This window comes from Neovison vison, chromosome 8, assembly GCF_020171115.1.
Source record: "Neovison vison isolate M4711 chromosome 8, ASM_NN_V1, whole genome shotgun sequence".
NCBI lineage: Eukaryota > Metazoa > Chordata > Mammalia > Carnivora > Mustelidae > Neogale > Neogale vison.
Window position 1 is genome coordinate 120070448 of NC_058098.1, and position 23652 is coordinate 120094099.

Genomic DNA, 23652 nt, shown 5'->3' on the forward strand with positions numbered 1-23652 from the left:
CACACATGTATCTCACTATATATATAAACATTGACATACATACATGTCATTTTCTTTCAAAACAGACGAGGAGAGAATATTGCACAACTCACTTCATGTCCTTGTTCCAGGTACTTCAGCAACCTCCGTCTTTGGCTTCTCGAAGGCTTTGTAGGACTATTCCTTACCAACCCTCCTCTTTCACTGTGAGAAATCATCATGCCACTGAGACTGATTTTATGAGTAGTTAACAGTTTCTCAAAATGTTTTCCCTTGAGGCATGCCCTGGCTTGAAAGAACTCGAAACCACCTTCTTTTGAAACAGTCAGGAGGTCCCAGTGAACTTCTTACCACTGGAAGGTCAAGTACCATGTGACCCTGACCAATCCTTCAAGGTTTTCCTATCACCTAAGGCTCTAATGGCAGCAAACTGGATTTAATCTCAGCTCTGCTTATGCATGTGACCTTCAGCAAATCATTTAATTTTGCAAAGCTTCTACCTCTTCTGTAAACTTGGGATAATAGTGGTGCCTGGAATGAAGGCGTCCTCAAGTATTTATTAATAGGCACCGTATCTGCCACAGAAGTGCTTAACAGCTATGACCATCATTACCCTTCAACACAATCTTGCAATTCTTCTCCTTAATCTGGATTAAATATGCAACCATACCAGTTATAGTCATTTATCATCTACCAGTTATGCTACGGTCCTTTCTTTGTGTTTATAGATTAAGTACAAATACAGAAAAGGAAGGGGGAAGAGGAGACGAAGGAGGGACAGGGAGAGATAGGGGACACTACTTTTAGTCGAACGCTATCACATTTCATAAAACACATACTTAAATAATTTTTTAAAAATTAACCCCTGACAAAGGACAAATTCAATTCTTTTTTTTTTTTTTTTAAAGATTTTATTTATTTATTTGAGAGAGAGAGACAGTGAGAGAGCATGAGCGAGGAGAAGGTCAGAGAGCGAAGCAGACTCCCCATGGAGCTGGGAGCCTGATGTGGGACTCGATCCCGGGACTCCAGGATCACGCCCTGAGCCAAAGGCAGTCGTCCAACCAACTGCGCCACCCAGGCGTCCCGGGACAAATTCAATTCTTAAAACTAGTCACCACAGAAATCCTTTTGAAAATATGAAAAGGGTGCACTGTAAACAGCCCCCCATCAACCTCCGCCTGAGGAGTCCACAGCTTTGGTGGACTTTCCCCTCCACAGATGTGACAAGGGCAGGCTGCCTGAGGGGAAACGCGCAATACAGTTCAAAAGACAAGGATGGAAAAAGATCCTTCAGCAACTGAAAGTAGAGGAGTCCCTCTTGGTATATCCTCATCACCCCCACCATGGCTGTCCATAAACCCAGTAACATTAAGTTCTAGCTGTTGCTCAGGAAAAAGAAGGAGCAGAACAGCCTCAGGAAATAGAGCCTATTCAAGATAAAGGCAATGTATGGTGTCACTCCACTTTTGGAGAAAGCACTACTGACTAGCAGCCACAGGGAAGGGCCGAAGCAGCTTCAATCCAGACGAGGGAGGAGGATGGACTGGAACCCTACAGGACATTGCCAAGCTCAGAATCACAGAGCTGCGCGCAGAGCTGTATGCACTGACCTTGCAGAGAATACCTGTCTAATTCCAAGAATCTACTATACATTTTGTGCATTCTTTTACCGTACAGATGTTGTCACTCTAGCTCTCAGATGGGAAACCACTTTATTATTAAATTCTGTTTTAACTGAGAAGAATTAAATCAATCACATCAATATCAAAAGTTCAAAAAAATAGTGTATCTAATGTTCATTTTTGCCATTATTTTGTAAAATAAATGGAAATACAAAACTAATGATGTAATAATTTTCAATGAAGGAAAATAAACTTCATGAGGAATATAAAAGAAGCTCTTAATTTTGGAATATGGTTCTTAGATATTTTACTTCAAGGACATGAATTATATTTAATTCTCTCTAGCTCCTGTATTTCCTCCAGAAAGGATTTATGTTTATTTTAACATCTGACTAAATCCAACTCTAACAAAATAAAAACTGGTCAGCTGGGCTACTTTGGTCCCGTCTCCTTATCTGACGTGTGACTTACCACGGGCAGCGTGAGCCAGGTTGCCACAAGGCGGTTGTTGATCCAACGATACCAAGATGGGCTTACAAGCATCAAAGGTAAAAAGGGGCCCAGCATGAAAATGCTTCCAAAAAAGCTTCCGCAAAACAGAATGAGTATAAAGTAAATCCCTTTCCATGACACCATGATTCTGAAAGATACAAAAAAAAAATGTATTTTGTTATTATACATATAACTGCCCAAATTGAAAAACATAAAATAATCTTTGAATACAAGCCTACAGAAAAGGCTCGAATAAAGAATATAAGAGCTCCAATACCATAAAGGTGACCCTCATACATGTCCTACAGATCTAACAAACTTCCAGGACACTAGAAATCAATATAATCAATATTATCAGAATAAACGTCGTCTAACCTTTAAAACAAAAAAAAAAAGCTGTCAAATATACAAATATAGGGACGCCTGGGTGGCTCAGTTGGTTGGACGACTGCCTTCGGCTCAGGGTGTGATCCCGGAGTCCCGGGATCGAGTCCCACATCGGGCTCCCAGCTCCATGGGAAGTCTGCTTCGCTCTCTGACCTTCTCCTCGCTCATGCTCTCTCTCACTGTCTCTCTCTCTCAAATAAATAAATAAATAATCTTTAAAAAAAATATATACAAATATACAATAAACAAATATATTTGTTTTTTTAACTGGTTATTAGTATTAACAAAAACCTGTAGAAGTTACTCACTACAAACCTTAAAATATTCCAAAATTTTTTATATCCTACTATAAAAAGTAGACTTAATGGACCAAGAATTACAGAACATCTTCCTAAGACTGACTTTGCCTAAAAGGGTTGGCAATTTTATAGTGCACTAAATTTTTTTTAAAACCTAGAAATTTTAATCCTTCACATTAGAACCTAAAAGTAGTATCTTTAGGCAACTCATCTTAAACTGTTTTTTTGTTTGTTTTTTTATAAGCTGAAAGATAAAGCAGAAGTCAGACTCCTCACTTTCCTAAACTATTTGCCAAAAGATTACTTTCAGGGTCTTCATAACCAGAAACACTTAGAATTGACATTTTAAAATAAACTGTTGGAAACACAGTTTAAAATAAATAATCACACATTTGATTTTATAACCTAAACTACCATAGAGCAAAAATACAGTTTGCCTCGGTATAATAAAACTGTTAGAATCATTAAAATTATGAAAACAATAATGGCTTTAAAATTTTTATATTACAAAAGGTATTCCAGTGATCAAAACCTGTGATTCCTTTTAAATATTCAGAACAGGGAACAAATAAAATTTCAAATGTCAAAGTGCTTTCATAAATGTCAGACAAATAATAAAACAGGTCGAATCCCTTAACACAGACTCAAGTTTATCCGGGCATGGAGTAGTTTTTTTAAACCTCTACCAGCACTTGACAGTATGCGTACAACATCCTTCCAAGTACAAAGAGAATGAATATCTGAGAACTGGATTTCTGCTAAACTCTCGATCTAAACTTCTGAGGGTGGAAAGAAAGACCACTGAAGAGCAGGGGCCCAACACTTGACTCGCCCGGGGCCCAGGATGGTGTTTGCTACTCCACATCCTCAGCCTCGCTTTCTGGGGCCCTTTGCACGTTAAGAAGACACTTGGGCAGCTTGTCCCCAGTCTTTACGGGAAAGCTTTTTTAAAACCAGGGGAAAAAAAAAGAGAGAGACGATCCACAGTGCTGCTCCTTTACCTGAAACCCTCTAAGAACCTCTGTTGCTCTGTTCTGTTTGTCTCTGCCCACAAGCCCTTCACTAGCTGTCTGGACACTTACCCCTAATCTCCCTGAAAAGCTGGGCTCACACTCCCTCTGTACAATATCCAACGAAGCCTCAGACATGCTTTTTCCTTGCTTATTAAACTATTTGTCATCTGATGTGATTAAGCTCCTTTAACTATGTATATTGTATTTCCTTTAGATACTGATATCACCTAATAAAATCTTTTCATTTTATAGCAATAAAGGGGAGAACCAGAATCACGATGACTTGCTTTCCTAAGTCCCCCTAACCAGCTGATAGATCAAGTCTTTACTGCTTTCCACTCTCTACCAAGATACGATGCCACCTCCCTCCCACTGAGGGGCTGGGAATCAGAGACCTGAGTCAGCTTCTAAACACATATGTAAACACAGGCGCAGATAATAAAAAGACGTGTCCCATGAACATACTGGGGTTACTCAGGCCAAGTCTAATCTAAAATTACTTTTCCATCCAGTTCCTGGTTTCCCTAACCTCTGGATCATTGGTTCAATGACTCAATAAACATACCAAGAGATTCCTACTGTGGGCACAAGGCCCTGTGCTCGTCAGTTGGGGACAACACTGTGGGTATGACAGACATGCCAAGCTCTCATAAACCTCGCAGTCTCTCAATCGCCTTCTCGGGAACTCTTCCCTGGCTCTGTATTTAAATCCAACTCCATTCTGCCTACTTCCAACTCTCACAGGTATCACAGACAACCACGGTTAACAATTAGGACGGCTACACACTTACCCAGAATTGCTAAAATTGAAAAAGACAAAACAAAATAGAAAAGTTGGCGATACCAAGTGCTAACGAGGATGCTGCAGAGTAAGAGTTCGCACAGACTGAGGGCGGCAGGCAACGTCCCATGCGCGCTCATAATACAACCCAGCAACCCCACTACGGAATGTCCAGGACAGATGAAAATTTACGGCAACACGAAAACCTGTATACCACTGTTCACAGCAGCTTATTCATTTCATAGCCGCCAAAAACTGGAAGCACCCCAAACGGGGAGCAAGGTAGGGGTGAGAAGATGGGTTAACAAACCCATAGCCCAGATACCTATAGTTTCTTACTCAGGAAGGAAACTTCATTTCCTTCATAAAATGTCCTTATGTAATCACCTCACAGCTGAAACTGTAACTAGCCTTGCTCCCAGAGTCTAACAGGTAGATTAAGAAACAGCTGCAATTCCAGCGGCTGCACGCCACAACAGAGGATAGAGCAGAGCATGCCAGGTGTGTGGTAAGGCTAGAGCAAAGGAAGGCCGGAGGAACTCTGTTAAAAGGGATTTTAAAAATGCATTGGACTCTTGGAGGATGTGAGGATGGGGAAGGTAAAACAAAACACGCTGAGTCACGGAAATTTGAAATAGCACTGCTTAAGCAGGGGACTGTAACCCATCAGATATTCATGAGATACAATGCACACAGTGGGGAGCTCCAAGAGTCACCACAGCACAGGTCCTAGGGACAAAGTACACACACCCAGGTCAGGAGAGCCAAGAACACCACCTCTAACATGTCTCCAAGAAAAAACCTAAGGCCTAGGACTCCTATTTAGGGATAAGTGCTAATGGTGCATATAGGCATAGATGCAAGGAGTGAATGGATTGGTTTTGTTAAAAACCTTAAAGCAAAGAGCTTCTTTTCCCTTTAAAACTGGCGGTACATGGAATTTGTTGGCAAAAACCCTAGCATTGACAGATGCTGGTAGCAGAGTGGTCTGTGAGCCAAGACCATCTGACCCAGCTCCCACAAAGCAAGAGTCTGATGATCACGACCACATCACTTAATCTGGATGCTTACAGATGGGGAGGCTGGAGAAAATTCTTGAAGGCCTACCTTTTGAGCATCTAATATTTGCCAGACACTTTACAGAAGGCTCTTGGCAGTGACATATTCAATGCCTGCAGATTTAATCATTCATGAGCAACTAAAAGGTCCTTAACATGTAAATACTCCAAAATTTTCCTGAAACTCAAAATTTGATTACTCTAAGACTGGGTTTAAAAAAAAAAAAAATCATTTAGGTAGTAATAATATCTGGTCAACGATCCAATATCCGAACCTCAGTGGCCCTTTATTCTATTTTACTTACCTCATAAGCACATGGTGGGGCAAATTAGATGCACAGTGGAGTCAAAAAAGTAAGGTATCAACAATATCAGTAGTATTTACAGCTAAAGAGGTAAGGGACTTGGTTCCCTAACACTGTTCATACTGACAGAGGAGAGGTAAAGAACCTCTAACCAGGGGCACTCCCAGAAAATGCAGTGGAGGAACTGGTACCAGAAAGATTTAAAGGCCAAAAAGTAAATGAGTGATGAAAGTGACAAAGAGTTATTAAGCATACTGTTTAGGCCTTATCTTCTCTGAAGAAAGTAAAACTAGCCTTCTGGACTAGCGGATACACAGTGGGATTAAGTGACCACACACATAGAGAATCCTGAACCTGAGACCCAGCCTTTCCTCACTGGACTTTCCAGGGGCTGGGAACAAGATTTCAGTCCTACTCCAGCATTCTCCCATGAAATTTCCTGCAGTGATGGAAATGTTCAGTAGCTGTGCTGTCCAGTATGACAGTCACACTCTATGTGGCTAATTCAGCCAAAGAACCACTCATTCAACGTGGTGAGTGGCTACTGGACCAAACAGCACAACTCTAGGCGGACTACAGGAACACACTTCTCTGCAGAGCTGACAGAACTGCGAAGAAAGATGAAATACAGAAGCACTGAGGGCTCCTGAATAAATGGTCCACCTAAATCACCCTCCAGTGAGGCCCAGAGTTCATGGAAGCTTCACCTACATACAAACTCCTAATTGGCTTAAGTCCCCTATTTTTTATTGTGAGCAGATAATGAGCCATCTGAGAAAGGCCTTAACCATGACATTAAAGACTAAGAAGAAAGTATACTTGAGGGAAAAAACTATTCAAGAAGAAGAAAACTATCTTTAACATTTCAGAAAGACATATACTGCTTCTAGTAAACAAAAACATGTTCTTCGTTAAATAAAACAAAGAAAGGAAACATTCAGAGAACAAAGGAGCTGCTGGAAGTTAACAACATAGCAATGTTTAGGAAAAATTAAACACTCAAGAGTTGGAAAATAAAGCTGAGGAAATCCCCCCAAAAGTCAAGACAATAAAGAGCTGGGAAGTAAAGAGAGTATTAGAGGACCAAGACAAGACAGGTGGTCCCATATGCAAATCATGAGTGCTTAAAAGAGAGAAGCGAGGAACTGAAGAAATCAGCAATAAAATAATTCAAAAACTTCTCTCAAACTGGTGAATGTGACATTCCACATTATCAGGGCCTGCTCACCAAAGGACAGCACGGTCACTTTCAGGACAGGGAGACAAAAGGACACTCTACAAAACCTCTACAGAGGATATAAACAGGTGCAAAGGATCAAAACTTAGATTGGCTTTGGACTTCTCAGTAGAGATAGATCTCAACAGCAATACCAGAAGCAGGATGAAAACAGAACAATGCCTACAAAATTCTCAAGAAAATTATTCCATCTAGCCAAATGTAGGGCTAGTAGAACAGTATCATCATACATGCAGAATCTCAAAATAACCTCCCATACAATCTTTTTTCAAGAAATTACTTGATGATGAATTTCTTAAAGGAGTAAACAAAGAGATGAAACATGGGAAATAAGAGATCTCACAAAGGTGAGAGATCAAGAGAACCTCCAAGATGAAGGAAGACCCTAAGATGATAATCAAGCATAAGACAGAGAAGGTATCCAGTCCAAATAAGGGATGGCTGGCTCAAAAGAAAGACCCTCTGAAAGCTGTTATCACCAAATTCCTTGCTCCTAAGCAGACTATCTTTTTGAACCAAGGACAGAATGCCCGTATGAACCTTGACACAGACTCTAATCTACACTTGGCTTCTTAAACATATTCTGATAAAATTCCTACAAGCCAGCTGATGACGCTCATTTTATCTACTGTAAGTACTCTGCTTTGACCTACTCCTGAGAGACAGAGGGAGGGCATGGAGAATTAGGAGCAGAAAATATATTCCTACCCGAGAGCCTGAACCTGCAGAGTCTAGCCAGATGCCATGACTGTGGTGAGCCAAGGACTGTGGTTTTTCAGGACTCATTTATGCATGAATTTGCCCACAACCTTCCCCAGAAATGGATCTGGTCAATGCTCTGGGACACTCAGATCAGGCTACTCCCTAGAGATTCTGTACCTCTAGGAGCCTTTATCTAATGACAGATTATGCTTACTTCAAATGCATACACACACACACACACACACACACACACACATATTGAAGAATATACACACAGGTGATGAAATTTTAAAGAAAAATAATGACTAACATAAAAGGATAATAGTTGTCATAGGGGGAGCACAGGAGACTTCTAATACTGGCAATATTCTACTTCTTAAGCATCGTGCTTACTTATATGTTCACCAATAATGACACTTAGAATAATGTTCTTTATCCACTACTCTTGCAAGCTAGATGAATACTTCACACCCAGACACAATCACACTGATCTAGTTCTTTCATAAACATAAGTGGAAATATGTTTGAGCTGATTCATTTCTTTTAAATCCAGCAAAATTTTTAAATCCCTAGATGCCTATTAATTTGCATGACCTGATTCTGATGAACATTTCTGCGTTTTTCAGAATTTAGTAACATACACACATCTGTCTTGCTTGATGAAATGGTTTGCTGCTTAATTCCCCAATGAGAACTGTATTTGTTCTCCTTTCGAGTCTCAAAAGACACTCATGGCTAAATTTAACATTCAATTCCAGAAGCAAAGATTTGTGTTATTATTATCTCTTTCTCCTCTTATAATCTTTTTATTCTTACTAGTATTATCATATATGTCTTTTATCCTTTTAGGAAGCAGACTACTAAATAAAAATAAATTTAAAAGACTGTCACCATTGGTAACCTTATTCACCTTTACTTATTTTACTTAAAAAAATTGGTGTCTACTATAGTGTTAAGAAATCACTAGATATCTTAAGAATTTATGTTCAAGATAAGCTGAAGATAAAAAGGTATACTTTTTTTTTTTTAAGATTTTTCTTTATTTATTCGACAGAGATCACAAGCAGGCAGAGAGGCAGGCAAAGAGAGAGGAGGAAGCAGGCTCCCCGCAGCGCAGAGAGACCGACACGGGACTCGATCCCAGGACCCTGAGATCATGACCCGAGCTGAAGGCAGAGGCTTAACCCACTGATCCACCCAGGCACCCCAAAAAAGGTATACTCTTTTAATAAGCAAATTACTAAAAGGCACAAATTAACAAAAATAAGCCAAAGAGAGAGAACATAAAACACCTTTCCATATCATCTCAGCATTCATGAGGCAGGCAGAGGAAGCTGAAAGGATAACATACAAATTTTGCTCTGGTACATTTACCTGTCTGGGAAAAGGACACAGATGATAACAGGAAAGAGAAAAACTACAGTTTCGCTCTTCCTAAAGCAGCTCAAAACAACTGATACTCTCCCAGATACTAGAAGAAGGTGCAAGGTAAGTAAGCATTCTGGTTAAGATCATCTAGTTAGATGAAATAAAACCACAGTTTACCAATTCTAATAAACACAACAGACAGTTCAAGAGAAGAATGGGGTCAAACCTCGGTTAGATCTACTCAAAATGAAGCAAGAATAACTTTCAACAATCAACTGGATTTCAGTAAACAAGTCTGCTAACTAACTCCCTTTGGTGGGGAGAGTTCTTAGCACCGCACAAGGACATCTAGTTAAAATAATACAATTTTCTCTTGTTAAAGTTTAGTGAGAAGAAATTATCTGTGTAAATACTCAAACATAGTTCTCTAAATCCTGATGCAATTCATTTACTTAAAATGTATTTAAAAGTTAACACCTAGAAAGAAGCAGAGAGTATATACTGTATGATTCTATTTATCTAAAGTTCAAAAACAGAAAAAATAGACTATAAGATTAGAAGTAACATTAATGGTTATCTGGGAGGTACAGAGCAGTAGTGACTGGAAGGGGCACCAGAGGGCTTCAGGAATCTTAGTAATACTCTGTTTCTTGATTTGGGTGCTGATTACATGTGATGTATTCACTTTATTAAATTCAGTGAGCTACACATTTGTAATGTATGTACTTTTCTGTATGTATATTTTAATAATATTTACCAAGAAATATTTACCAAAAACTGTCATATATGCAGTAATTTAGATACCTTGTAGGTAATTGTTTATATGTATGCAGTCCTCAGGAAGAAAATACAAATAGTCAATACACATAAAGAAATGCTCCGGGCCCCTGGGTGGCTTAGTCAGTTGCATGTCCAACTCTGGTTTCAGCTGGGATTGTGATCTCAGGGTTGTGGGATCAAGTCCACGTGGGGCTCCGTGCTCAGCAGGGAGTCTGCTTGAGATTCTCTCTCTCTTCCCCTCCCCCAGCTTGTACATGCACACATGGGATTGCGCTCTCTCTCTCTAAAATAAATAAATTTTAAAAAAAGAAATGCTCAACCTATTCTCAAGAAAATGCAAATTAAAACAAAATAACCATTTTTTCTCACCAGATTGGCAGAAATGTCTAAGTTTTGCCTTTGATATTCTAAAAATCATTTGTTGGTCTTTCCTCTTATCACTAGAAGAAGTATAAATTTCAGAGGACAAACTGATGAGTTATAGTAACACATATAAGCTATAATAATTTTGAATATACCTGCCATCATGAATTCCTTCTCAGTATTTACCCCAGAGAAATACTAAACTGCATGTACAAAGATGCTTCACCACAGCATTGTCTGTAAGCAAAATAACAGAAACAGAAATGTCCACTGATGGGGGAAGGGCTAAACAGTGGTGCAGCCAACATTAGGAAACACCAGGCAGCAGGTAGAAAGAATGAGGTCAAGCTGTCTTTTCTAAATTGAACAGTTCTCCAAGATGTATTGCTAAGTGAAAAAGACTATGATACCATTTCTGAAAGGGAGGAGCCACACCCCTAGAAGAAAAAAAACTCTAGGCTACATGGTTTATATAAATAAATGTAAATACACATAAGTGTGTCTGTAAGGACACATGTTTCCATGGCCATCTCCATGAAGATGGTAGAGGCTGTGATTAAGGATAGTAGTCAAAGAGAAACAGACCTTTCTGTAATGTTTTAAAAAGAGACATTTCCATTTGATACTAACATACCAAAAAAAAAAAAGAAAGAAAGAAAGAAGGGGGAAAGGGAAACAGAAGAGGAGGAAGGAAAAAAGTAGCAATGTCAACGTCATGGTAGCCAAAGTCAGTCACCTTGTCAGTCACGTCAGTAATGCCTATTTCTCCATGGTCCCGTAATCAAAGTTAAAATGATTAAATGCTGAGGTAGAAAAACCTCTTAGCATTACTGCTTGTCATACTTCAGACTCAAATTTTCACAAATTAAAAGCCACAATTAAAGACATACATTGAGGGGCGCCTGGGTGGCTCAGTGGATTAAGCTGCCGCCTTTGGCTCAGGTCATGATCGCAGGGTCCTGGAATCGAGCCCCGCATCAGGCTCTCTGCTCAGCCGGGAGCCTGCTTCCTTCTCTCTCTCTTTGCCTGCCTCTCTGCCTGCTTGTGATCTCTCTCTGTCAAATAAATAAATAAAATCTTTAAAAAAAAAGACATACATTGAGATAGGAATGATAGAGTACTCCGGGTAAATTAGAAAGGCAGAGAGACCCCCAAAAGTCACTCAAAACCACCATCTATTTATTTTATAGCATTTATCTTTGTTAACTTGAAGTTTAAGCTCCTCTTCTGTTGTTCTCTTCATGAGACACAGAGCTAACCAGTAAAATGTGCAAAGAACTAAGCGATGGAGGTCCACAGCTGTCAGAAAGCAAACAAGGAGTTTCCTGAAACTCTTCATATACACAAAATACAAGCCCATGAATATATGTGCATAAAAATCTCATGAGGATGAAGTTCTAGCAGAAAGCAGCTATTTTAAAAGTTTCTAAAAACAGAATGTTCACTTCTGACTCTCCCCATGGCTACTTTAATCAAAAGCATACTCTTAAAAAGACAGAAAAAGGAAGAAATTAAAATAGCTGTCTAAATATACCAAGTTATTTTGATCACTTAATTCTGATCATTTAAACAGGAATAAGTACCAATTAGAGTCATTCCACAGTCATTAAAAACTCATATAAAATAATATATGCGCTATTAAATACTAACCATCTTCAGGCAAGGTAGTACGAAGAATAGTGCCTTTACCCTCCTCGGACCTATCATCTAGGTTGAAAGAGAGGACACATTTGAAAAGGAGGGAGGGAAGCAATACAAGAAAGTATATACTAACTGCCAAATTCATGAAAAATCAGTAAATTCAACAACCAGTTTGTAAAATCTCATAAGTCTAGAGCTAGACTTAAGATCACTGAGCTTTAAACATCTTTCAATTTCACAGATGATCCTCTTGCTATACCGATGAATAAAGTGGGGAGCAGAAAGGCCTGACCCGCTCTTACAGTGGCACACTATATATATATAAGACTCCAGTCACCAGCTCAGTGTTCCTTCCATTAGACAAGAATCATAGATGGCTAAGGCAACCAACTAAAACATGAAGAAGGAATTAAGGTGCAATCGAGGGCTGGGCTTAGAAGAAGGATACCAGTCAGTCAAGCTAGGACAAAAAGAAAGGCAAACAGGCCACGTCTCAACAAAATTCTTCATGGTGCACACCATGCAGTGACTGGGTTAGTCATGAGAATGTTTTCAAGGTCTCAGGATTTCTGTTGGGTTTTGTTTCTTCCAAACTGTTTCAAACAAAATGAATTATTAACAGCAAGCATTTTTTTAAATGAAAATGCCACTAATTTTTTTCTGTGTAAATGGCAAGCCCACTTATCATATTTGAACAGTTTCCTGTTGTTATATGAGCTTTCCTTGTAAGATATAAAGTTAAAACCACATACACCCACGCTAAGTGGAACACTACTATATGAAACCCTTTCAGAAAGACTGGTTAGTACAACTCTCTTATACCTCCTACCTGATATTCAGGAGACTATCTCTGGGTCAAATTACTTATTATAGTCCTCAGAATGTTACAGGAGCACATAAGCAGCAACTCCACTCCCAGATATATATACACCTACCTGCAATGAAAATACATGGCCACATAAAAACAGATGCGTGACTGTTCACAGCAGTGCTATTCGTAAGTCAAATGTGGAAACAACCCAAATGGGTCCTTCATTTGATAAAGGGATAAACAAAAGGGGTTTAGCCATCAACAAGAAAAGAAATGAAGCACTGGATACATGCTATATCACAGACAACTTTGAAAATCTTAATGCTCAGTGAAAGAAGCCAGTCACAAAAGTCCACATATTGTATGACTTCATTTACATGAAATGTCCAGAAGAGGCAAATCTACTGAGATAAAAAGTAGATTAGTGGTTCCTAGGGCTGGAGGCAGGTGGAACGGGAGTGACTGCTAATGAGTATGAAGTTTGTCTGGGGGTGGGGGGTAGAAGAAAGTTCCGAAATTAGACAGTGGTGATGGCTGCACAACTGAACATTCTAAAACCACTGCCTTGGGTTGCCTGGGTGGCTCAGTTGTTAGCCTTCTGCCTTGGCCCAGGTCATGATCTCAGGGTCCTAGGATGGAGCCCCACACAGGGCTCCCTGCTCGGCGGGAGGCCTGCTTCTCCCTCTCCCACTCCCAATCCCGCTGCTTGTGTTCTTTCTCTCGCTGTGTCTGTCAAATAAATAAATAAGGTCTTTATTAAAAAATAAAAAAGAAATAAAAACACTGCCTTGCATGCTACCCTTGAAATGGGAGAACTGTACAGTATGTGGATTATTTAAAAAAAAAAAAGTTATTAGCTGGGAGATTACCAAGATACGAGTAACTCTAACCATTTTATCCTAGCAGCCATGAATGTTGAAGGAAAAGAGAAATTATAAGCATAATTACCACCTCAGAAATTAGAAAAAAGAGCATATACAAGCAAAGCCAGAGTACAACAGGCAACCAAAATCTAGAAGACGGCACTCAATCACTGAATAGAAAAAGCCTCGCAGACACAAGACAAAATGTTACCAGTGACTATCCTTGCATAGTGACACTGTGATTTTTCTTCCTAATTGTGCACAGTCTTATTTTCACACTATTAAAAAAAAAAAAAAATCCCAGTAACGTTTATTTCAAAAGGAAAAACGAGCCAAGGTTTCTTATACTAAGGGACTGGAGAGGTCCCATTAATAATAAACCACTGAAGATAGAGTCAGCCACTAAGCAGCAGCATCAAATGGGGATTTCATAATATTGAAACACTGGCCCAGTGCTTTTCATATGTAAAAGATGCTGACATTCTGACCTCAGTAACTTGTCTTTTCTAATGTAAATTACTGGTATTCGCTAGAAGGTATAAAATAACTACTGTTCCAGGGCAGCATCTACCAAGTGTTTTGACTGGACAAGGAATAAGATGTATTCCTTCCTGTTTCACACATTACGGTTCCTCAAAAAAATGCAAACCAATCACATTATTTTTAAAATATGTAGTTAATTATCATCTTTAATAAAAGATGTTTTACAAATTAATATAAACTGAATAAAAATACTACCATTTTGTCAAATAAAGTCCACTATCATTCACAGTAATTTTCTTTTGATACAAGCAAAATGAAAAAGAAGAAAATTTAATGTTTCCTTTCTTCAATTTACTTTTCACAAAACAAAAGGCAGTTTACCCAAAGATGGTTCATGGGATGTATTCAAAGGTTCATAAACCCCCTAAAATTGTATGCTAATTTACATAAGTGTGATTTTCTAAAAAGACACTCCCTAATTTGTATCTGAGGGGTTTGAAATTCAAACAAAGTTAAGACACTACTGGTTTAGAGAAACAACTGAATAGCAGCCTAAAATGGTCTTCTGTTGTAAAGGAATTCTGGAGACATTCTTAACTCTCCAGAAACTATACTGTGTAATTGTCATTTATGAAAACACATTTATCAAGTACCTAGGCAATGAGGCAGAACCAAGGATAAATCATATTAACACTAGTACTCTAGAAAAAACTAAGTTGTTTAGTCAAAAAATCCATTAAATACTGTAAGGAAAGGCAGAAATATTATATATTATAATATTATTTTATTTGTACTTATTTATACCAGGCTTGATTTTTAAAATATTTGAGATTTAGTACTTTAATATGAATAGAATCAAATAATCTTGATTGAAGGTATTTCAGACTGAATTTCATAAACATGGCTGTTATTCATATGTCATGGAATTCTGAGTGAATGTTACAAAGGTATAATACATTTTTTTCCAACTTCTTCTGAAAGAAAATGAGATTTGGTTCATGTGTAAAAGGCTATTTTGTACAAATAACAACGGGGTTAATATCTGGAACATTTGTTTTGCTATTAAAACATTACTTCTGTGACCTTTTTTTCCCTAGACTTGCAAAAATCAAAATAAATAACAGATGGAGAATGATCCTGGAAATCTCTCCATGTATTTTAAAGTGTTTCAGTAGCATGTTCTTGCCATTAATAAAAACACAGGTGGAAAAATTAATATGAATGCCAATAAAAATATTTGATAACAGAAGCTCATGAAGACTTAAGATCAGCAATTAATATTTATAGGATTTTTAAAACTGTTTGTAGAACTACTCTATCTGATGAACAAGGAGTAGTTTTCAGAACATTATAATGCATAAAATAATATTGAAAGACATCTCTGAAAACCACACCGCCTATAAAATCACCTATCATGGAAAAGCACAGTTATGAGAGGTTTTAGAGATCACTAAGTATACTGGTTTAGAAAGCTTTTTGGCTACAGGATCCTTCATTCAAAAATCTCACCAAAAAGTCTCATATAGAACAGCGGAACAGCCATGGTTCAGGGTTGTCCTCACCCCCAAACCCACCCCTCACCTTCACCAGGACCTCTCTGTTCTAAAAGATATTAAAGAACATCATTTGGAACCAGTGGCCCAGGCAAACCTTTATCTTAGATGAGGCAACAGAGATCAGATCACTTTGCCTTAGCGCTAAGAGAACTTCCCATCTGTACTGCCTACTGATTTGTTTTCTCTTCAGATGACCTCCAGTCAGTCACAAACTCACAGAATCTATGAGACAGAAGGGCCCTTGGGGCAGGCCAGGACTCCTGACACCCAGCTGCCTCTCCTCTATTCCATTCTGCCTCTTTTTTCAGAGACTGTTAAAAGACACAAGGAGAGAAATACTCTATCAAATGCTTTGCATACAATATTCCTAATCTCAGAATTCTGAAAAGTAGGTAAAAGTATACCCTTTTCACAGATGAAAAAAGTGAATCAGAAATATTCACACATGCCCAAATTTAACTGGCAGGTAGCAGAGCTAGGAGTTCAACGTGCATCCATTTAACCCTAAAGTGTGTGCTCTTTCCAATTAACCATTTTACATTTGCACAAGACAAATGCCAGACTGAAAACAAAGGAAAAAATCAACGGTCCAGGCAGAGAAAAACACCTATATCGTCTCCAAAAGAGTATCAAGGTAATAGATATCCACTAACATGAGCACCCTAAATTAGCAGCACTGAAGTGGGGTTGTGAAGAATATGGTCAACAAGGCTTTTAAGAAAAAGGAAAAACAAAATAAGCATAAGAGCAACAAAACAAAGCCAGATTTTTTTTTCAAAGCCAGATTTAGATTAATGAGGCATAGCTGCTGAGTGTAAAGAAAGATTCAAGAACACATATTCAGGAAATCAACAATAAAAAATGAAATTGTTGCACTTAAGCACAAGCATGGAGTCCAAAAAATAAAAAGAAAAAAATTACAAAGTCAGAAGGCTGCCAGAAAAGAGTAAGTTACACTCTACTTAAAATAAAAATATGCACAGAAGAGTAATATGCCTTTCAGATGCTTAGTAAAACTGTGCCAAAGTATTAACGCAAAGCCTAACATGAAATAAACAAAATCTCAGTTTTTCCTCTGTAACATAATTACCCTTGATTACCCGGAATCTTGATGAAAAAAGAACTCAGTGTACAGTGTAAAGTCAAAAGCAGCAGTTGAGTTACTACAGAATTCCACATAAAACTTCAGAAGCAACACTCCAGAAGTTACAGGGGACACTGCTCCCTCAAGAAATAATGACACAGGGGCACCTGGATGGTGCTGCTGGTTAAGCATCAAGAGCGTCCAACTCTTGATTTCTGCTCAGGAGATCCAGTCCCAGGCTCAGCAGGGATTCTGCCTGAGATTCTCTGTCTCGCCCTCTCTCTCTGTCCCTACACCACCACCCCCCCATGCTCTCTCTCTAAAATAAATACATAAAATCTAAAGGAAGTAAGGGAGGGAGTTAGGGAGGGAAGGATGAGGGGAGGAAATGAAATGCAACTAGTTGGTGCTGGGACTGCTCCCCACTGTGTTCTACTGCAAGGCCCTCTAGAAACAACAGATGATTTTAGAGAGGGTTGAGACTGGAGGATAAAGACAACACAGCTTCCCTGAGTGTCAATTTGACTATATTTTGGAAATATCACTTTTACCTACAACACAAGCATATAGGGTAGAATACAAAATTCTCATGGAACCCACAATCCAGCATGGGAAACAATACTCAAAAAAGTAAGCAGTGATACTGTAATAAAGGTTTTGAAACCTTTGCTTTTGGCCGTGTGTGTGTGTGTATACACACCAGGGGACGAGCAGGTAGAGACGGGAGCTGGGGAGGGCACATGTGTGGCATCCCAGGTCTCACAGGCAGGGAGGTGTTTGTTGGGTTCGAGAACTGAAATAAGATTCAGATCAGAGTACTTATTAGGATAATATACCAACAGAAGAGTATGAAAAAAGGACCATATTCTCTATAATCTTGGAGGGGGAGGATGCAAGGCTTTTAGTTAGCATGGACCCACTGTATCTGCTATACAGTTTACCACCTCCCTTGACACCTCTTCATTTGGCCCTGTGACAACCTGTGAGAAAGAAAAGGTAGGAATTTTACAGATGAAAAAACAGGTTTGTGCCTCAGGCCAAAAAGCCAGAAAATGGGAGCTCTGGCAGTATCTCTGAAACTATAGGATGTCCTCCCGGTATTAGACACAAGTCAACATGTCCATTACCTACAAGCTGTCCAGAAGAAAGACCCAGAGAAGCTTCATGAAGGAGAAGCTGCTCCGTGCAGGGGCGGAGCCGGAGGTTTTTTAAAAGCACAGTGCACGGTCACTCCCCCACAGGGCTTCCCTTAGCCAACCGCTTAGTACCTCCACAGCAAGCAACAGGTCAAGAATAAAATGCAATTAACTACCTCACTTAAAAATGAAAAATGTTTTCAAATATTTAGAAAAACCATGAAGCAAAGTTTTTACCTAATAACTATATCACTGGGCTCCCTGTCCTCTTAGAAGTCAGGAGCAACAAAAGAGCAGCATAGAAACTCACAAAACCTGGGATTCCTGTTCAAGCTCTGCGGGTAATCCCACTCTGCCATTCTGCAAAAGTGACACCAAGCTCAGGCCAACACTGCCCTCTGCCCCTTCATTCCGCCCCCATCTTCTTCACCAGGGAATAAAAAAAGACCAGAGTCCGGATGGTGGTTCTCCCTGGGGCAGTGCATACCCTTAAGGCCATTTTAGAAACCTGTTCAGCTTTTTTCTGTGGTGTGTTCTGGTTTTGTCTTGTGAAATAATCATACCTCATATTATATTTTAAATTATTTTCCTTTATATTACAGTTAGGGAATTAAATTGATTTATTTTAATTATGTGACTAAAATTTTCATTTACTATTCATTTTATCTCAGGACACTAAGGAGAGTATTACAAAATATTTATTATGAAAAAGGGGGCTTTGGGTTAGATAGAATTAGGAATTAATTGTCTAGAAGATCTCAAAGGTTCCTTCCAGTTCTATAATTTACTGATTCTATTAATATTTTGAACACTAATAACGAGACAAAGAATAATGACAAAGACAGCATACATGAGAATTTGTAGGCAAGAACAGAAACTTCTAAATCTGCTTCTGCGCTTGATTAAATAATTAAATTTGTAGAAAAGCAATTATACCCTACTGCCTAGGATGTTATATATCAGAATACTATGTACTTCACTTTTAAGAAAAAGATTAAGACGTCTCCAGAAATCACTATTACATCAGAGGCTTAGAAATATGAGCTCTAAAGGAAGTACTGGGGTTAGCGAAGATTCAGTCCATATGTCCCAATCATCAATTTCAAAAATCATATTCTACGAAATGGGTATAATGTGAAAGGAACCCTGAAATATTATGATAAAGGTACTTCTCCCTCCAAACCAAAACAGAGAAATTGCTGACACATTTCCAAAAAACTTACCAGAAATTACTAAAACACAAAGATAATGCTGTGAGAATCAACCTTCCCACTCTAAAAGCTTTGGCTGAGGGGGTAGGAAGAACATCTAGATATCAAAAAGACACAATATTTCATTACCAAACTATTCTAAAAGTAACTGTGAACTATATTATTTATAAAATATAATCTTAAAATATTGACAGAGAAACCTACTATGGGCCAAGCCACAGATACACATGCGTATCTATGTATTTATATGCAAATATATCATCATATTTTATTATTTTAACAACTCTTCAAGGTAGGTATTATTCACTTTTTCTCCAAGGAACAGGAGGTTAAAAGACATTAAAACAGAGATTTCCAGCAATCAGGATGCTATGGAACAAAGCCTAAAAGCCTAGTTTAGCAAAGAGAAAAAAAGCTATTAAAGATTACACAAAGTTGACTCGATAGAAGACACCAGTTAAGGCTCATCTGTTGACCTAATACTATGTATAAAGCAATTTTTTTTATTAAATACCTGATGCCTCTATCTGCCAAGCACTTTCATATACACTATCTTACTTGAGTTTTCTCATATTTTATCTTAGTTGATATCATATTTGATAAGATATTTATCATGTGATAGCCTCCACTAATCCATCCATTAAGGAAGAAATAGAAAAAAAAGCAGTGATTGCCACAGGTAGCAAAATGGGGAGTTTTTTGGAGTGATGGAACTCTTCTGTTTTCCTGATTGTGATGGGGGTCACACAAATCCAGACATATATTAACACCCATATACGTATACCAAAAGAAAAAAAGGCAACTTAAAAGGGGCGCCTGGGTGGCTCAATGGGTTGGGCCACTGCCTTTGGCTCGGGTCATGGTCAAGCCCCGCATCAGGCTCTCTGCTCAGCGGGGAGCCTGCTTCCCCCTCTGTCTCTGCTTATCTCTCTGTCTACTTGTGATCTCTGTCAAATAAATAAATAAAATCTTTAAAAAAAAAAAAAGGCTACTTAAAAGTTTAATTGCATTTCTTTAACAGCATGATGCAGAAAATGGCTATGATAAAGAATATTTCTCCTGACCTGCATTTCCTTTTTTTTTTTTTTTTTAAAGTAGGTTCCACGCACAGTGGGAGCCCCCAATGTTGGCCTTAGAACTCATGACCCGGAGATCAAGACCTGGGCCGAGATTAGGAGTCAGACACTTAACTGACTGAGGAACGCAGCCGCACCCTTTTCTTTTCTTTTTTTTTTTTTTGGTTTTTGGTTTTTTTGTGTTTTTTAATTCAAATTCTGATTACTTAACATACAGTGTACAATGTAGTGATTCCACACTTCCGTACAACACCTAGTGCTACTCACAGCAAGTGACTTCTGAATCCCCATCATCTACTTCACCCAACCCTCCACCCATCACCCCCCGGTGACCATAAGTGGTTCTCCATAGCTGAGAGTCTGCTTCTTGGTTTCTTGGTTTGTGTCTCTCTCTTTTCCCTTAACTCATCTATCTGGTTTCTTAAATTGCCATTATGATTCACGCATATGTGGAATTTAAGATGCATTTCCTTTCAATGCCAAAGAGTATGCTTTTAGTTCATAAAATAACATTGTAGAAACCCCTTAGTCCTTTGATAGTTCAGGGTTTTATGGAGATTCTAACTAAACAACTACAAATTTACCTTTAATAAAACATCAGTAAGTTCTCTTGGTATACCAACATTTGAAAAATTCAAGTTATTATAACAAATAAAGTCAGATTTTTAAAAAGTAAATGCCTTCCAGATTCTTGGAGTCCTGCTACACAAGTCTATATTTAAAGCATATACAATTAAGAAGTCTCTAGTCACAACCATTTCAAAATCAGGAAGGAGGGAGAGAAAATTTACTAAGTACATACATCCAACATGTCCAAACATTACTGCATTCTCTTTAAACTCTCTTATCTCACTGAACAATCTCTCCATCCCTGAGAGACAGAGATCTTCCCAATTTTACAAAAAAGGAACATGGAGTCAGCAGCCCGCAGTTGCTGGGCTAATGAAATAATGGAGCCAAGATAAGCCTGAGCTTTAAAATAAAAGCACGTTTTAGTGTGCCTGTAAATAAGGGTATAAATTCACAGCATGTGGAAATTATACAAAATACTGATTTGTCATCTCTAAAAAACAGACAACTGTCAAGTATTTGCTATGTGAAACATAATTCTTCCAACCAAGAAGAAGTCTGAGATGATGCTAACAAGCCAATTTTATACAATGGATTTGACCAGTAACCAAGAAAGCAAGCTCTTCATTATTTCTCGGTACCAACAACTAAAAACATCTAGCATGTTAAGTCAAGAATGTAACATTAGGGATGTCTATCACATAAGCAGTAACTTAAAGATAAATGATCACACAGCCGAAGCTTTCTGTCTCCCCTCAAAGTCTGAACTCCTTTTTTTTAAAGATGTTATTTATTTATTGGACAGAGAGAGAGATCACAAGTAGGCAGAGAGGCAGGCAGAGGGGAGAGGGAAACAGGCTCCCTGCTGATCAGAGAGCCCGGACCGGGGTGGGGGAGGGGGGTGCTCCATCCCAGGACCCTGAGATCATGACCTGAGCTGAAGGCAGAGGCTTAACCCACTGACCACCCAGGTGCCCCAAAGTCTGAACTTAAGAAATTCAAACTCTTACACTTATAATTCAAGGCTTTTTCAATCAGTCCCAAATTAACTTTTCAAAATCTCCCTGAGTATTCAGCTTCCTAAACACTTGACTTTAGCCACGGCTGAACTCTTCCTGTTCGCCTAAGCCCAGTATGTACCGCCTCGTGTCCAAAGTACACCCTCTTCACTCCACGTAAGGAAACTCAACTCACCCTACAAGACTAGCTCAATTCTCTCTCTCATCCTCCATCAACCCACTAGTTCAAAACAATCTCTACCTTTCCTCGGAACTCCTATAAAACTTCTTTATCCATTCATGACATACTTAGCGTTATTTTGTTTGTTGTTTTTTTAAGAGTTTATTTATTTAATTGAGAGACAGAGTGAGTGAGTATTGGGGGGAGGGACAGAGGGAGATGGGAAGGAAGAAGCAGACTCCCCACTGAGCAGGGCACCCACCACATGTGGGGCTTGATTCCAGGACTCTGGGATCATGACCTAAGCCCTGAGCTACCCAGGTGCCCCTGTGGTGTTATTTTATTGCACTGGATTTACCTCTTTTTTGCACATGTGTCTTATTTCCACAGGACAGACTTGTGCCATCTATGCAGTTATCATCCACCGCATCTCACTCCTAGTTGATAGCCAGTAAGAAATATTTTTTTTTATTTTAGGTTACAAGCTAACTTAGGATGATACTTAAATGTATTTATGTGACATACATGATATAAATATCTAATGTATGTTTGGCCTAGAAACAGCATTACACGTTTCCCTTGAGAATAAAAACTTTTAAAACATGTTCTCTTTCCTAGAGCTAACATCTCAATGATAGTTTCTAAGCAGAGAAAACCCAAATTCCTGTACCTCCTTTTGCTACCACACATTTAAATTATTAAAAGCTTATTTTTTATTTTTATGTTTTTTATTTATTTACTTCACAGAGAGGGAGCACAAGCAGGGGGAGTGGCAGCCAGAGGGAGAGCAAGAAGCAGGCCCCCTACTGAGCAGGGAGCCCGATGTGGGGCTTGATCCCAGGACCCTGAAAGTCTAGGCAGATCTTTCATAATATATAAAATTTATGGAGCACTACCACAAATGCAATTAAGAGGCTAAAATTAAGGTACAAACCAACCAACCTTGAAGTGGAAAATGTAAACAAAAATTATTCACTTTTAGGAAATTAAAAAACAAATCTACAAAATATAAATATAAGCTGACACTAAGGCCACCTGCTGAGCTGGAAAAAAATTCCAGTGGGTTTTCCATGCACATACTACCACACTAAAGCATAAGATTCAAAAATACAGCAAATCATAAAGCCTTATAGCTTAAAGAGGCAATACCTCCCATACCTGAAAGTACAACTCTCCTAGGAAACCTTTCATAAGCCAAAATGGCATAAAGCAAAGAAGTAATCACCATTACTTCATTATGAAAAAATGTTTGAGCATTCCCACAGCCAAAAAATAACCTCTCTCAGGCTTTTCTGATACCTCAAGACACAAAGTAAATCCAGAAAAAGTACAGATTTTCACAGACACACTTCCAAGCTCTGGCAGCGGGCAGCTGAAACGCTGAGTGTAGTTCCCCGGGACGGAGCTTGGGGGCGCCACACTCACTGCCTCGGGGTGCACGCCCTCTCTGTAGGGGTGCGCTGCCAAACAAATGCTGAACGCTAATTCCACTCTCTCCACTTCTCTTTTGATTTCTTTCAGCTAGCAAAACACAGGTACTAGTGTAGGTCTTTGGTAAAAGTAAGGTGATATGACGCGAACTTTCAAAAAGCAAGGGACCCCATTGCAGCACAGGGGTTAAGAGCAATCTCTGAAGTCAAACTGTATGGTCTA

General features: G+C 38.8%; 1 protein-coding gene across 1 annotated transcript in view; it reads right to left on the reverse strand.

Annotated features, from left to right (window-relative positions):
• LCLAT1 (lysocardiolipin acyltransferase 1) overlaps positions 1-23652 on the reverse strand; it is a 184043-nt gene that overhangs the window by 119867 nt on the left and 40524 nt on the right. Inside the window, exon 2 of the mRNA XM_044261824.1 lies at positions 2076-2244. Coding sequence (XP_044117759.1) covers positions 2076-2240 — 165 coding nt within the window. The 5' untranslated portion in view covers positions 2241-2244. The remainder of the gene's footprint in view (positions 1-2075; positions 2245-23652) is intronic.